Source organism: Bombus affinis, chromosome 15, assembly GCF_024516045.1.
Source record: "Bombus affinis isolate iyBomAffi1 chromosome 15, iyBomAffi1.2, whole genome shotgun sequence".
In the NCBI taxonomy this organism is placed as follows: Eukaryota; Metazoa; Arthropoda; class Insecta; order Hymenoptera; family Apidae; genus Bombus; species Bombus affinis.
The window spans coordinates 386,307-400,209 of record NC_066358.1 but is presented as its reverse complement, the minus strand read 5'-3'; the positions used below and the strand labels follow the sequence as shown (position 1 = coordinate 400,209).

General features: G+C 34.4%; 1 protein-coding gene across 11 annotated transcripts in view; it reads left to right on the top strand.

Moving 5' to 3' along the window:
• LOC126924761 (uncharacterized) overlaps positions 1-13,903 on the top strand; it is an 87,725-nt gene that overhangs the window by 67,853 nt on the left and 5,969 nt on the right. For 4 of the 11 annotated variants that reach the window (XM_050739573.1, XM_050739574.1, XM_050739578.1 and 1 more), the window contains 8 exons: positions 5,385-5,804; positions 7,588-7,782; positions 9,103-11,783; positions 12,124-12,215; positions 12,350-12,626; positions 12,886-12,974; positions 13,263-13,392; positions 13,578-13,842. In XM_050739573.1, coding sequence (XP_050595530.1) covers positions 5,385-5,804; positions 7,588-7,782; positions 9,103-11,783; positions 12,124-12,215; positions 12,350-12,626; positions 12,886-12,974; positions 13,263-13,392; positions 13,578-13,842 — 4,149 coding nt within the window. The remainder of the gene's footprint in view (positions 1-5,384; positions 5,805-7,587; positions 7,783-9,102; positions 11,784-12,123; positions 12,216-12,349; positions 12,627-12,885; positions 12,975-13,262; positions 13,393-13,577; positions 13,843-13,903) is intronic. The other 7 variants (XM_050739577.1, XM_050739575.1, XM_050739579.1 and 4 more) reach the window with 7 other exon arrangements.

The window sequence follows — 13,903 nt, the reverse complement described above, 5'->3', positions numbered from 1 at the left end:
GAAACACTAGCACGAATACTACATTTTTCCATTATTTGTTTCTTTGTTAACTGTGAGTTGGAAGCTACACGCAAAATTACTCGCTTATCACGATCGGATAACGATGACGGCCGACCAGTACTTTTCTTTTTATCGTAACCCTCAACATTTTTTAAGAAATTATGTATTACTCTACGACTTTTTCTTATTACTTTCGATATTTTTGCTACTGATAACCGTTGCTGTTTTAGTTGAGGAATTTGCTTTTTTTCAGACTCGTTTAATTTTTTTACGCTTCCCATATTTACAAATTTATATAATATTGTACTATAATCTTTACTCGTTGATAGATCATGAACTACTGAGCAATTTCTAAACATATTAACAGAGTGTGTTATCATTTCGACCTCAGTATGGAACAGTTTTTCTTTCTTGTATACAAACATCTACGACATTGTGACTTATTTCCAGCAAGCCGCATATTATGAGCTCATAATATTTTGATATTATACGTTACATACAAAAAACTTTACACGCGTCATTGAGAAATTAAAGATAGCACACCTGGGTTATCTTTTTGACGAGGAGTGTATATATATTCTGAGATATAATAAAGATTAATTTTATGCATCTAAGAGATACATGTATGTATTATACACATTTCAAATCTCTGTTTATTTATTTATTTATTTATTTAAAGCCAGTTGCGCATATGCGTCGTAACACTTGTATCACACATGAATCATGCTGTATAAATAATACTTCCATATAAATCATTCTTTTATTAGAACTTATATGATTAAATATTTCGTGGAGATCTAAATTCTAATATTAAAAGATGTTTTTAAAATTTACATATAATTAAAAGACAAATAATAAAAGCTTAACATGTATCTTAATATCTTTAAAAATATATCTGCAAGAAAAATAAGTTGTAAATTTATTTGTAAGGATAATTGAATTATAAAATTGAAAAAATATGATATATTTATTTATTATTGCTTAGTCCGTGCCTTTCGGCTTTGGACGAACTTTCGGTTTTACATCTCTTATACCTATTTCGCTTCTTATATATCTACCTCCCCTCTTATCCACTCTATTATATTGCACTCTCTTAATTAATCTAATTCTAAAAATTAAAAACTAATGACTAAAAAACTATTGCAACTTTGGGTTTTTGCCTCCTTCCTATCGTTCTTCTCCGTCTTGTATTGCCCTTCTCTTCTCTATTATTGCTTTTAGTTCTGTTAGACTTTCTCCAGTCTCATTTAGTGTGTTTTCTATGTCCTTTGGTCCTCCCGTTATTTCACATTCTTCTATTACATACCTCAGGTCTTCTTCCTTCCTTTTACGTAGGAATCTCTCTAAATCTTTTTGCTCCCTCTTCTTTCCAGTATTCCCTTGCTTTGGTCTCGTTTCCATATTTGAATCTCGCTAATATTCTTCTGTCCTTCTACTTCATCCTCCCTTCTAAGTACTTTGTTAATTCTTCTTTGGCGATTTTTCTGTAATGTATGTTATATTTGGATTCCCTTATCCTTTCCCCCCTTTCTTCTGCTTTTCTCTTTCTTCTTTCTTCTATAGTTTGGTCTGCTATCATCCTTTTCGGCTCTTCTCTTGCTTCTATCTGTGTCCCTCCATTTCTCACTTCTTCTAGTCCTTTCTTTCTCTTTCTTGCTCTTTTCCCTTCTTGGTCATTTCCCCAGTTTCCCTCTTTTTCCTTTATACACTCCTTTACTAGTTCCTTTTTTGATTCTAAGGCTTTCTTTTCGTACCTTGCTGCTCTTTTTAATGCTTTTTCTTTGATTTTTATTAGCTTTCATTCTTCTATCAATGTATAATTTGCTGTTGTCATATCTAAACCTAAGATCTATTTCACATATCTTCTTTGTATTCTATCCAGTCTTTCTTCCATGTTCCAGTTCCATTCCTCTGCTCCAAACAGCGCCACGTTCAAAATATAATATATTAATAATTAATATAGATTAAAAAGTATTGTAATGTGAAATATGTTCTTAGGAACAAAGAAAAACTTCAATTTTGCATTTAAGCGATGTAAAATAGTAAAATATAAAATACTTCTTTAATAATTTTTATTAAATTCTATGAATAGCATAGTAATCGGTTCGGTTGCTAATCTAACTGATGCATCTTACTTTTTTTTAATTAACTCCATATGCTTGCATATAAGCATATGTGTATCAATTAATGAAGTAATAGCTCTATGTTTAAAATAGAACATTGAAATGTTATATGCAATTTGTATTTGTTAATTCACAGTCTTGTTTCGTATTAAAGTCAAAATTAGAATTGAACTTTAATACAGTTGACGCCTGCCTTTGAAGGCATCTCACTAAATTTGATTTATAATGTGATTCGATATCACAAAGCAAGGGGTTAAAATACCCAATTAGTGTCTTTTTGAAAGCTAATCTTCAAATAAGGAACGTTTTTATAATTTATACTAGAATATTTTTAATAATATCTCAAATACATTAAATATTACCAATAATTAAAATAAGTAACTTTTCTAATAATTTATATTGAAACAGTGTTATACTTTTGGTATTATATCCTAAAGACATAAATATTAATATTACTGCAATAAAATATTTAATTAGAATGAGACTGATTTTCATGGAAAGGATACTGAATGATTAAAAGGTGATTCATTATATGTTAATGTTTGATATCTGAGATATTCATTCAAAGAATTCTTATAGTCTACACATATGAATGTATTTTTAGCACAGGCAATTGTGAGTGACACTGCGTTGCCTTTTGTCCGCACGAGGATGTTACATGCTAAGAACGCACTGCCTACGCTTCGTTATATAACAACTTATGTCCTGAAACGTATACTAATTGTCATTATACATGTTATACATATATGTATAATTCATTTTCTTACAATTTCACTTGAAATTTTTTAAATCATATATTATATGATAAATTGGTATAATAAAATCTTATATCCTCTTTTCTTTGTCTTTTATATTGTCTTGACATTTTCATTTTCTCTCACGTTTTACGTTTCGTATACAACGGTTTCGGTACCATAAAATCATCGCAATTTATCAAACTTCATTTATTGTAGTTACTGCAATGTAGTACAAAAAGTGTACACCTACCATACGCACGTACAAATTGCTTTGCATTCTCATGTTTTTAATCTTACATATCGCAATCTTATTGTTAGTATTATCTTAGTATAATATCTTATTATAATTGTTACAAAATCTGTTCGACCGCTCCCCGGGGAGACACGTTCAACGTCGTATAACGAGAGTCGTAAATTCTTGTTACGATACGATGATCGACGCCGAGAATCAACCAATCTCCTATTTCAGTTAAGATAATAGGGGTGGTTGAATGATTATAACACTGAATTTAATATACTCTTTATTTCCAACAACGTTTAAGAATGCGATTGATGCGTATACAAGTGTTTTCAGCGAAGCGTTAAGAGCAAGTTGAAATGTATTCTGTTCGAAGGGATGATAGCAAATAAAGTGTTTGTAGCAATTAAGGGCCTTGACAGAAAGATAAAAAGTTGAATTTTATAACTATTCCTTAGGATTATTACGAGTCCGAGTTAATATAATTATACAGATAGTGGCCATCTTAACCGAGGGATGGATTATGGTTTATGGTAGGTCTCGGGACAACAAAACCAAATTGATTAAGTAAAGTACTATTTAAATTGTTTACTCTGACTTAACTCTTGACAAAAAGCAAAAAATTCAGAGCCAAAAATTCAAACTTATTTTACAATTAAAAAAAATTAAATAGGAATCTAAGACAACTACAGGTATGTAGTAGAATAAACTTATACCTATAAAACCTATAATATATAATTTTATTAAAATAGCCTGATATATTAGGCTTATTACATACTGAATTATGAAATATCGAACCAGAATATTATGCTAACGCGTACCGTCCTATACCAATCGAAGGAACGACTGCATTCCTAAGTCATACAGTCAATCGAATTTCAATCATTAATGGCTAAACGGTAAATTATTAGGCGTAAAATATTTAATAGAAGGGAAAAAATCTTTGACAATATCATCATTGCCACGAAAGAAATGAGTGAAAATAAGGTTAAGAACATCTTCATAAAAATTCCAAACGTTTGCATTACATCTTGTTAATCAATTCTCCGCAATTTGACTTTTAAATCGAATATTTTATCCAAAATTACGCTTATTCTTGGCTGACTTACAACTAACGCGTATCTGAAAAGTCCTCTAGAATTACAAATATCAATATCTACATCTTATTAACACGTACACAGTGAATATTTGCACATATTCGTACATTATAATTGTACATTTTGTTACGTTTGTTTTTTTTCGTTTCCTCGATAACGATTTTTGTTATATTTCTACCTAGTAGAAAATTTCATTCGTTTTAGATTTTGAAACCTTTATGACTGTACTGTACAGAGCTGGAAAGATGATTAGCGGAACAACAAGAAAACGTTGCTATATAGCTTACGTATATGTGACACTTCCGGCCAGTATGTGAGCTTATCCTTATGATTATTTTGCATCTGTCAGAAACAAACAATTAGACCTGCATACTTATGCATAATTCTGTTTCCTAATTCTCATTTCTGTTTTGCATATGGTTAGAACCTTTACTTTAATTTTCGTATATTTTGTAATTTTAAATCAAAAATATGTGTTTCTTCTGAAATTAAAAACCACAAAGCCGGTAAATGTTATGAAGTAAATAATAAGGAAGGACGATGAAAACATATTTTGTACATCTATTGAACGAACAATGATAATTATTTAGCATATGAATTTGCCGTAATAAAAGAATTTTTTATTTTTAAAAGTTAAAAATTCGGATTTTAAATAAAAATTGAAATAACAAAGATGTCCAAAAAATCATTGCAAACAAACGAGAATCGCTTGAATATATAATTAAAATTGAATTCTTTAAGTAAATTTCTATTATCGCACAATCTGCCCTCGAGATTCATGCAAATTATTTACCTACCTAAACCAAAATACTAGGAAAGATCATCCTAAAACAAATATCCATTCAAAATCTCTCGAGCAACCCTGGACTTCAGTTTTCTCTCCCATTTATTTCCTACTATCATACAGTCTCTATACAAAATCTCTATACAAATTCTTTAAGTACACTAAGACACTTAAAGAGATAATCGTAAAAAAATTCATGGAAAATCTCAACACCAACTTTGTCTGTGATTTATTTCGCATTGTTATTTTTTTACAAAATAAACAACGAATTTTTAAAAAGAACACGGTTGTAAACTGTATGCCAAGTACCGACACACAACGTAGTCTGTAAAACGATCGCGTAATACTGTGGTTTTTATCCGGGAATCATCAAACTACTCATTTTGTTGATTATTATTATTGCAGGAAGACGCGGAGGATTGTCAAAAAAGAGAGGAAAGATTATTGTCGGAGGAGTGTCGCGTGTTTCGCGGGGCGATAGGCGTCGACGTGGAAGGTGTCGGCTCGTGGAGGGTTCGGAGGCGCCCTCACGACATTGAGGTATCTACGCCCCTGATCGGCGTCGCGGCGCACGAGCTGGAGTTGTCCGTGGACGGCGCAGCGTTCAACCCTGTCGCCGTAGCGGCGACGACATCCGCGAGATGCTCGCTGATGAAAAACACGTTGAAAACGCCGTCATCCACCTCCATTTCTCTGCCTGTCAATGCCCACATCAGGCCAAGGTTGCACCTAGGCTCCGTGATCGCTGAGACCAGTAAGGAGGATGCCATGGAGCCAGAAGTAAAGGAGGAGGACGAACGAAGGTCGTCCACGCCGAGCCCCGAGGTAATTCTTTTATCTTCTTACTGTCTTTCCATTCTTACTCTCTTCCTATCTATATCTTCTTGCTTATCTCGTGCATACTCTTTTTTCTTTTCTTTTCTGCTCCAGCCTCGTTGATGCATGCTACGACGTGTGACTGATAGGTTCGCATAGAACAATTACGGAGAGATGACACTGCAATTGATCGGACTAGACTGTGTATATTTTTTCCTTTGTCGAGTGGCCGTTGTGTGGCTTCGTTTTTCCGAATCGAAGAGAAGCCTGTAATGCGCAGATAGAACAGGTGAATTCGAATACTCCGAGGGAATGCGATTGTACATTGTGGTGTATTGGTTTCTTTGTTTGTTATTGGAAGAACTTTATAAGCGATTGCAAAATCTCCGGCAATATTTTATCGTTTCTTCTTTTGCACGATTCGACGTGCCAAATAAATCGATGTTTATCGATGTTAATTTGGATCTTTTTCATATTTGCTCGAATCTTACATAGTGTTTTGTAGCTTCTGTATACTGGTATATAAACTGTCAGTGATGAAAGTGAAATTACCATTTACCATTACATTTCGTTATCTCTTATGATGACAAAATATCATCGTGTTGTCCGACATTATGTAAACCTCTATCTTCAGATGGCAACGGTAATTGTATCGAAGACAGTTAATGCAGTTCCTAAAAGTACAAGCGCAGCGTCTAGTACCGTGCCATAACGAGTGTGTAAATCAATTAATACCTATGAGGATGCTCAAGAGTGTGTAAACGAAAATGCGTGACGTACAAGATTCTCCATTAAGCGAGCAACAAAAGTTGTACGTTTATTAAAACGTTAGTTGGTTGCATGTTAATTAAAATTTCTACACACATTACTTACTCTCTATAGCTAATTAATCGTTCAATAAACTATTGCATTCTTATATAACTACTTCCGAAATATCTGAAAAACAAAGATTACGTTAAATCTTACGTTGTCTACAATACATCGGCGATGTTTTCTGCTATTCAAACAAATTTAATATTATTTTGTCTTAGTCGAGTAATTAAAAAGAGATGGTTGGAAACCACTGGTATTGCCTCGTGCTTTTAGAGTACGAGTTCTTCCTACATGCACTTCTACCAACGTAGCTCCGTATTGATTTTACGGAGAGCTCATTCTGTCTTTCTCTACCCTTGGTTATACACGTTTACTCATATATCTATATCCTTTCTCGCTTGCGCTTCTATCTCTGCGCTTTTTTCTTTCGCCCCTCCACCTCCCGCTTTAACTCGCCCTGTCACCCTAAACATTTCTGCAAGAATTTATTTCGTACGTTTTCTGTAGCCTGTGAACGTAAGACGCTTAGAGTACGAATTTCACGATGGGCAAGTAGACTTGAGTTAACTCCATGGCTTCCGTTCTGTTTTTAGCGGGAAATTTGAATTGTTTCTAGAGTGTAGTGTTTCTATTTTGTTTCCTTTTTCTTTGGAGGACGAACATAATCGTATTAAACATACATATCAATGTTTTAAAAGATTTTTAAAGGTGTTCATGTCGTAGATTAAAAATTTCTAAAAAAAATAGATGAGTTTATAAAAATTGGTAAATTCCTATTATTATTATTTCTCTTGATTCGTGCTGAGGATAACTAAAATCTTGTCTGTTTTCATATTTTTTATCGAGTGTTAATAATAAATTATCAACTTGTTGTATATTTACTTGTTTACTGTTTTACTTGTTTTATATTTTCACGAATACAATTTTTTGTCGCCATACAATGAATTCATCGTTAATTGGATTGTTTAACTATGTTTAGCAGATTTATACAAGAAGAAATAAACGTTATAATGAAGGTGGAAGTAGCGAGGAAGACAGCAAACCAGATACATCCCTACAGGGCCACAGATTACCATCTTCTTATCGGGGAACGTGGCCCATTAGAAGAGACATATGGGCCAATCAACAAATGGGCTTTTCCACTCAACAAAGCACATCAATCACTGTACACAACGTAAGTCACTGTTTTTCTGAACCGTACATCGCACAATCGAATTTAGGGAAAAATAATAGTATTTTATTACTTTAATAGTTTTACAAATCGATTTCAAAATTATACGTTATATAATCGCATTTTACGAAAAATAGTGGCCATTTCTTATCTTGATAGTCAAATAATCTCAAAATTATATTACATTAAGGAAAATCTATTTTGTTATTTTACTGATTTTACTAAACATCTCCAAAATTATGTGCCATGTAATTTTTTGAAGAATCGTAGAGGAGTAATATCATTATTCACTTTGGAGATGTGACAAGTGCAGGAGTTACATTCAAAAAGATATTTTATTAATTGACTCAAAAATTATCTTTTTCTGCAATTATTCACGCTATCATACAATAAGTTTCTGAGCAGTATCTTTATTTGATTATTACTCTTCCTTCATACTGTTAATATTTTGAAGAATCCTAAGGAATACAATTATATTAAAAAAAGGAAAATACATCTAAAATGTAAGGATATAAATATATAAATATGGAACATACATGTATATCGTGAGTTGAATGAACAGGACGACATTAATAAATACGTAACCTGTCATAAAGACGACGCTGAAAAGAGAGCATGACCTGCGAAAAAGAAGTTTGACTCATCGTACTAACCATTATCATTATTACACAATCGATTTGCGAAGCTAAAATCGCCATGAATGATTTAATAACTTATTACTATGGAAATCCATTTTATTAAGTCATAAGACATATAATATTACATATTTGAAAAATTAACGCGAATATTAACATATAATAATGTAATGAAGGTGTGATAAATATATTTTATATAATAGAATATTATATAAGCGAGTTGAACTATTTTTCTATAATATATTCAAAACATTTATATAATAATTAATAGTTTTTTATAATTTTATATAGTTTATATCATTATAAACGTTTAATATGTTAACGTTAAACGGTTATTTAATTGAAACGATTAATTAGAAAGAGTGAATAATTACAATTTAATAAATAATTTACAACTTTGCTTAGTATATAAATAAAGAATTGAAAATAGAATAGATAGCCCTTTGTGTATAAAGTAAATACATAAGTTGAAGGTCAGTTTAAATTTCCTCGGAAACCTTACGAAGATAGTAGAAGAAATATTCTTCGATTGTTGGTAAATGTAAGTCCTATAAAACTAGGAAAGAGTTCTTAATTACTAAAAAAACTAATTTAATTATTACTTTTTAATAAAGAGGAAAGGACTTCAGAGGTGACAGTATTCTTCCTAAATCAAAATCCTAACATTAATTTCCATCCTCTCCCATAGGACGTAGCCAGTGTGATGAGCTTTTCGTCGAATTCGGGCGGGGTCCTCGGCTGTTCTACGGAAATGCAAGGCGATCGAAGGCTAGGGGCGAAAGTGGACGTAGTGTACAATCTACTGGGAATGCTCGGTAGCACGGAGGGCCGAGAGGACATGAGTGCAACGTTGCTCTCTATGAGCAATTCGATAGACAATTGCCTCATAATGAGGCAATCAGGATGCCTTCCACTGTTGGTACAACTAATTCACGCTCCAGGACAAGATCCAGAAACCAGAGAAAAGGCATCTCGAGCTTTGCATAATATAGTGTATGCCAAAAGCGACGAGAGGGCTGGACGCCGGGAGGCGAGGGTTCTCCGGTTTCTAGAACAGTTACGGGACTATTGCCAGACTCTAAGAACATCCCTAGAAACGGGTCAGGTTCCCGATGACCTAGAGAGGCATCCCGGGCCAACGATAGCGGCATTGATGAAACTTTCCTTCGATGAAGCTCATCGTCACGCCATGTGCCAGCTCGGTGGACTTCATGCAGTTGCAGAGCTGATCGAGATGGATCATATGGCTCATGGAAGCGAATGCGACGATCAAAATTGCATCACATTGCGTAGATATGCCGGAATGGCTCTGACGAATCTGACATTCGGCGATGGAAACAATAAAGCATTGCTTTGTTCCTTCCGGGAGTTCATGAAGGCTCTGGTTTCGCAATTGAGAAGTCCAAGCGACGATCTCAGACAAGTCACAGCGTCTGTATTGAGAAATTTGTCGTGGCGAGCTGATACTAGTAGCAAGCAAACGTTGAGGGAAGTGGGAGCAGTAACTGGTTTGATGAAGGCTGCGATGGAGGGTAGGAAGGAATCAACTCTTAAGTCAATACTCTCTGCACTTTGGAACCTATCGGCACACTGTAGTACGAATAAAGTGGATATTTGTGCCGTAGATGGGGCACTGGCATTCCTCGTGGATATGTTGAGCTACAAAGCACCATCTAAAACTTTAGCCATTGTTGAAAACGCCGGTGGTATTTTGAGGAATGTATCTAGTCACATTGCTGTTAGAGAAGATTACCGAGCCATTGTAAGAGAGAGGGGATGTTTACAAGTATTGTTACAACAATTGCGATCACCTAGTTTAACCGTCGTTAGTAACGCTTGTGGAGCTCTGTGGAATCTTTCTGCTCGATGTCCACAGGATCAGCGTCTGTTATGGGACCTGGGCGCAGTTCCAATGCTTCGTAGTCTAATTCACTCCAAGCACAAGATGATTTCAATGGGTTCAAGCGCAGCCTTGAAGAATTTACTGAGTGCCAGACCAGGCTGTAATAATCTCGTTCACTTAGACTCGACAGCACGCGGATTAGGACTTCCAACTCTACCAACTTTAGTTGCACGCAGACAAAGGGCTCTGGAGCAAGAAATAGATCAAAGCTTGGCTGAAACTTGCGATAACATCGAACCTAGCACATCTCCGACTAACAAAGACGATAAATTTTCGTTCAAGGTGGAACATAGCTTTTTGGGAATCAACACGCGAACTTTACGCTCCTATCAACTACATAATCAACCTAGCACATCCAATATGAAGTGCAACGGAGTCGCCAGAAGCGAGAGTAGAGATTCTATGCGCTCCATAACAAGCACCCATTCTGACACCATGTTTGAAAGGGTAAATCGACACGTATTGAATGGACTATCTCCTACTGATATTCAGATAAAACAACAGTCCTCGTCGCTACACTCCGCAGTCGGTTTCGACAGCGGAATGTCCAGTGACGCTCACTCGAAGACCTCTTCGGAGAAGAAGTATACGTTACGCTATAAAAACGCCATCCCGGATCGTTTGAAGTCGTCGGACGGTTTTAATGGCCTCGTCGACCTTAGAAGCACTAATTCTACCATTTCCTGGTCCTCGGCTCCGGATCAAGAATCCGCCTGTTCACAGAATTTGCTACACTCTTCCGTAGAAGACAACTTGCCACAAAGCATCACGTCTGTGCTAAAGACTAGTAGTCAATCCAGTATTTCCGAGGAAACGGAGTTGAACGTTTGCACAAAAACCGAGTACGTGAGCACGAAGCCTGAAATAGAAACCTCGACCTCGTTATCATTCGTTAACAACAGCTCTCCCGCGAAAGACAACATCAACTTTGGAAACGTCTACAACAAGACTGTTTTGCATCAGCACAGTTCGTTGAATACTATACAACAGGCTATTTCACCGACTGTCAGTTATCGAACAGAGGGAAATCTGTTCAGTGATTATGCCGAGACGGATTTGGATCAACCAACTGACTATAGTTTGCGTTATGCTGAACGAAGTCTGGAAGACGAAGAAAAACCACATTCTCACTATTTCCCGAGTAACGATCAAGAGCTTATCCACGAAGATACAGTAAAGACCTATTGCACAGAAGGAACTCCACATGGAACGTCTTTAAATTCTTCCAGAGCGGCATCGGCTTCTGACTTGCAAGAGGATAGTCGACAGAGAAGTTTATTGAGAAAGATTCAGGAACAAGGTAAACTGCAAGATACGGAGGAATTGAATTTAGAATGTACCAGAATGGAATGTACGGAAGTTTCGAGTGACAAGAAGAGAAGTCAAATGTTGCAGTACTTTGAAACGAATATCAAGGATAATAATGTTGAGGAAGATGATCACACTTCTATGAAAAGTTCATTGAGGTTTGTACACTTTCATGTAGATATTAAAATTAGCAAAAAGAACATTTTATTTAAAAAATAAATGAAAATTTTTAGTAACTTATTTTCTTAACAAAAAATGTTTGGATCGTAACTATAATCTTGATTATATATGTAATATGATTACACATGGTTATATCATGATATATATTATATATACATATTATATGTTATATATAATATAAGTTATATATAATATATACATATACGTACATCTAAGTGACGCATTTCCTATCACTTGTTATTTTCTTTAACCTGAGGATACTCTACATATTTAATATATGAAAAAATAAATGAAAATTCTGTATTTTCCTATTCGCAGCGTAAGAACAACAATTACACAAGTATCCTCGAGCAACTTACAATATGCTGAGAGTGATACTATAGCGCCCAATTCTACAGAAAATAAACCAGGTAAAGTTACAGAAAAAATTGTTTATACTCACTCTCGATACGGCACGATTCGAAATTCAACGATACTGAAAAATTTTCTCTAAAAATATAGGATTTTATTGAAACAGTTAAAAAATGTATTTATCTTATTATAGAGAAAAAATACGATACACAGAATGGCATGTTTGAAAAAAACGATAAATTTGATAAAAGTTATCCTAGCAACGGTGTTAATTCGTACGTGACTAGTGCATTGAAGGCTTCTAACGATTCAGGATGTAAGGAATTTGAACTAAAAGGAGATACCCGTAACATGCCTTATATATTAAATATAAACAACTCTTCCGAATGTTTAGATCAAGTCAGTGATGGCGATGAGGACGACGAAGATCTGCTTACAGCTTGCATTAATATTGGAATGCAAAATAATAGGTAAATATTTTGATTCGGTATAAATGTACTATAATTATCAACAACATACTTGGTAAATGTACAGATCGAACTCAACCTTTCTGATTTCGATGATTTTTTAATATGTGGTGGAGCCATGATTCCGAACAACTTTTTCTTATATATGTAACTGGCGATCGGCCTTAATTTCCGAGATATTTGCGAAAAATTATCGTTACTACCACAGAGAATTGTACGTTGAATTGTGCACAAATCTGTGACAACATATACGTCTGTTTAGTTGCCAACTACCGAATAAAATGACCTGGTCGGAATTTTCTGCTTATGTATACAAAGGAGAGTGGAACGAATGGGGTATCCGAGATGAAGGTTCGTACACAACGTGCGTAAGCGAGGCTGTAAGAAATATCTGCTATAACTTAATTAAAAATAAATATCATTTTTAAAATTTAGAGTTTAGATTAGTATTTTTAATCCGGCCAGCCATGCTTGCATAAAATGATAACAGTTACCTTATTTCGTAAAATAATATCGATTATTCATTCGCCTATCATTTTTATAATTTAGCAGCGACCGAATTGGGAAATCTGACTTAAACACAATACATACATCGATGATATTAATTTTTAATTGAGTTATAATAGACATTTCTTGCAGCCTCGCAAATACATATAGTTGTGCACAGGGCCTTTAAGCTCGACCATAGTCTCGTTCATAAACAGAAGATAGCAGTCGATGGCCGGCAACCAATACTGATGCATACACTGTCACAGACGCATGATTATAGGTAAAATTCACTGTAGTGAATACTGTATCGACAGTTTTTTGCGAATACATGCTCCATATATTAAAAAATCATCGAAATCGAAGAGGTCGAGTTCGACATATATATTTACCACATTTTTTTATTATCTTCGCTAAACAAAATAATTTTTAATTGAAAAATAATTCTTACGTTATCTCTTTTTTTAGGCATAGGCATTCGTTTATAGGAAATAATTTTGAAAAAGTTCCACGAAATGAAAGCAATCTTGCCAGGTACCAAACAAGCGTTGCACTAGATCAAATGGAGTGCAATTCATCTGTCGATTCTACCATGAACAGTCTTGATACAAAACAATCTGGATCTGAAGAAATGGTAGATCCTGATATTTGTACTGATAACGTTAATGATAACTCATCGAATATGAATATTGTGCCAGATTATAGTCAAAGTACGGCCAAATTTATGCAAAAGGTGACATATCTATTTCGTGCACACAATTTTATATTTTTATAAATTTAATTTCAGAATTTAA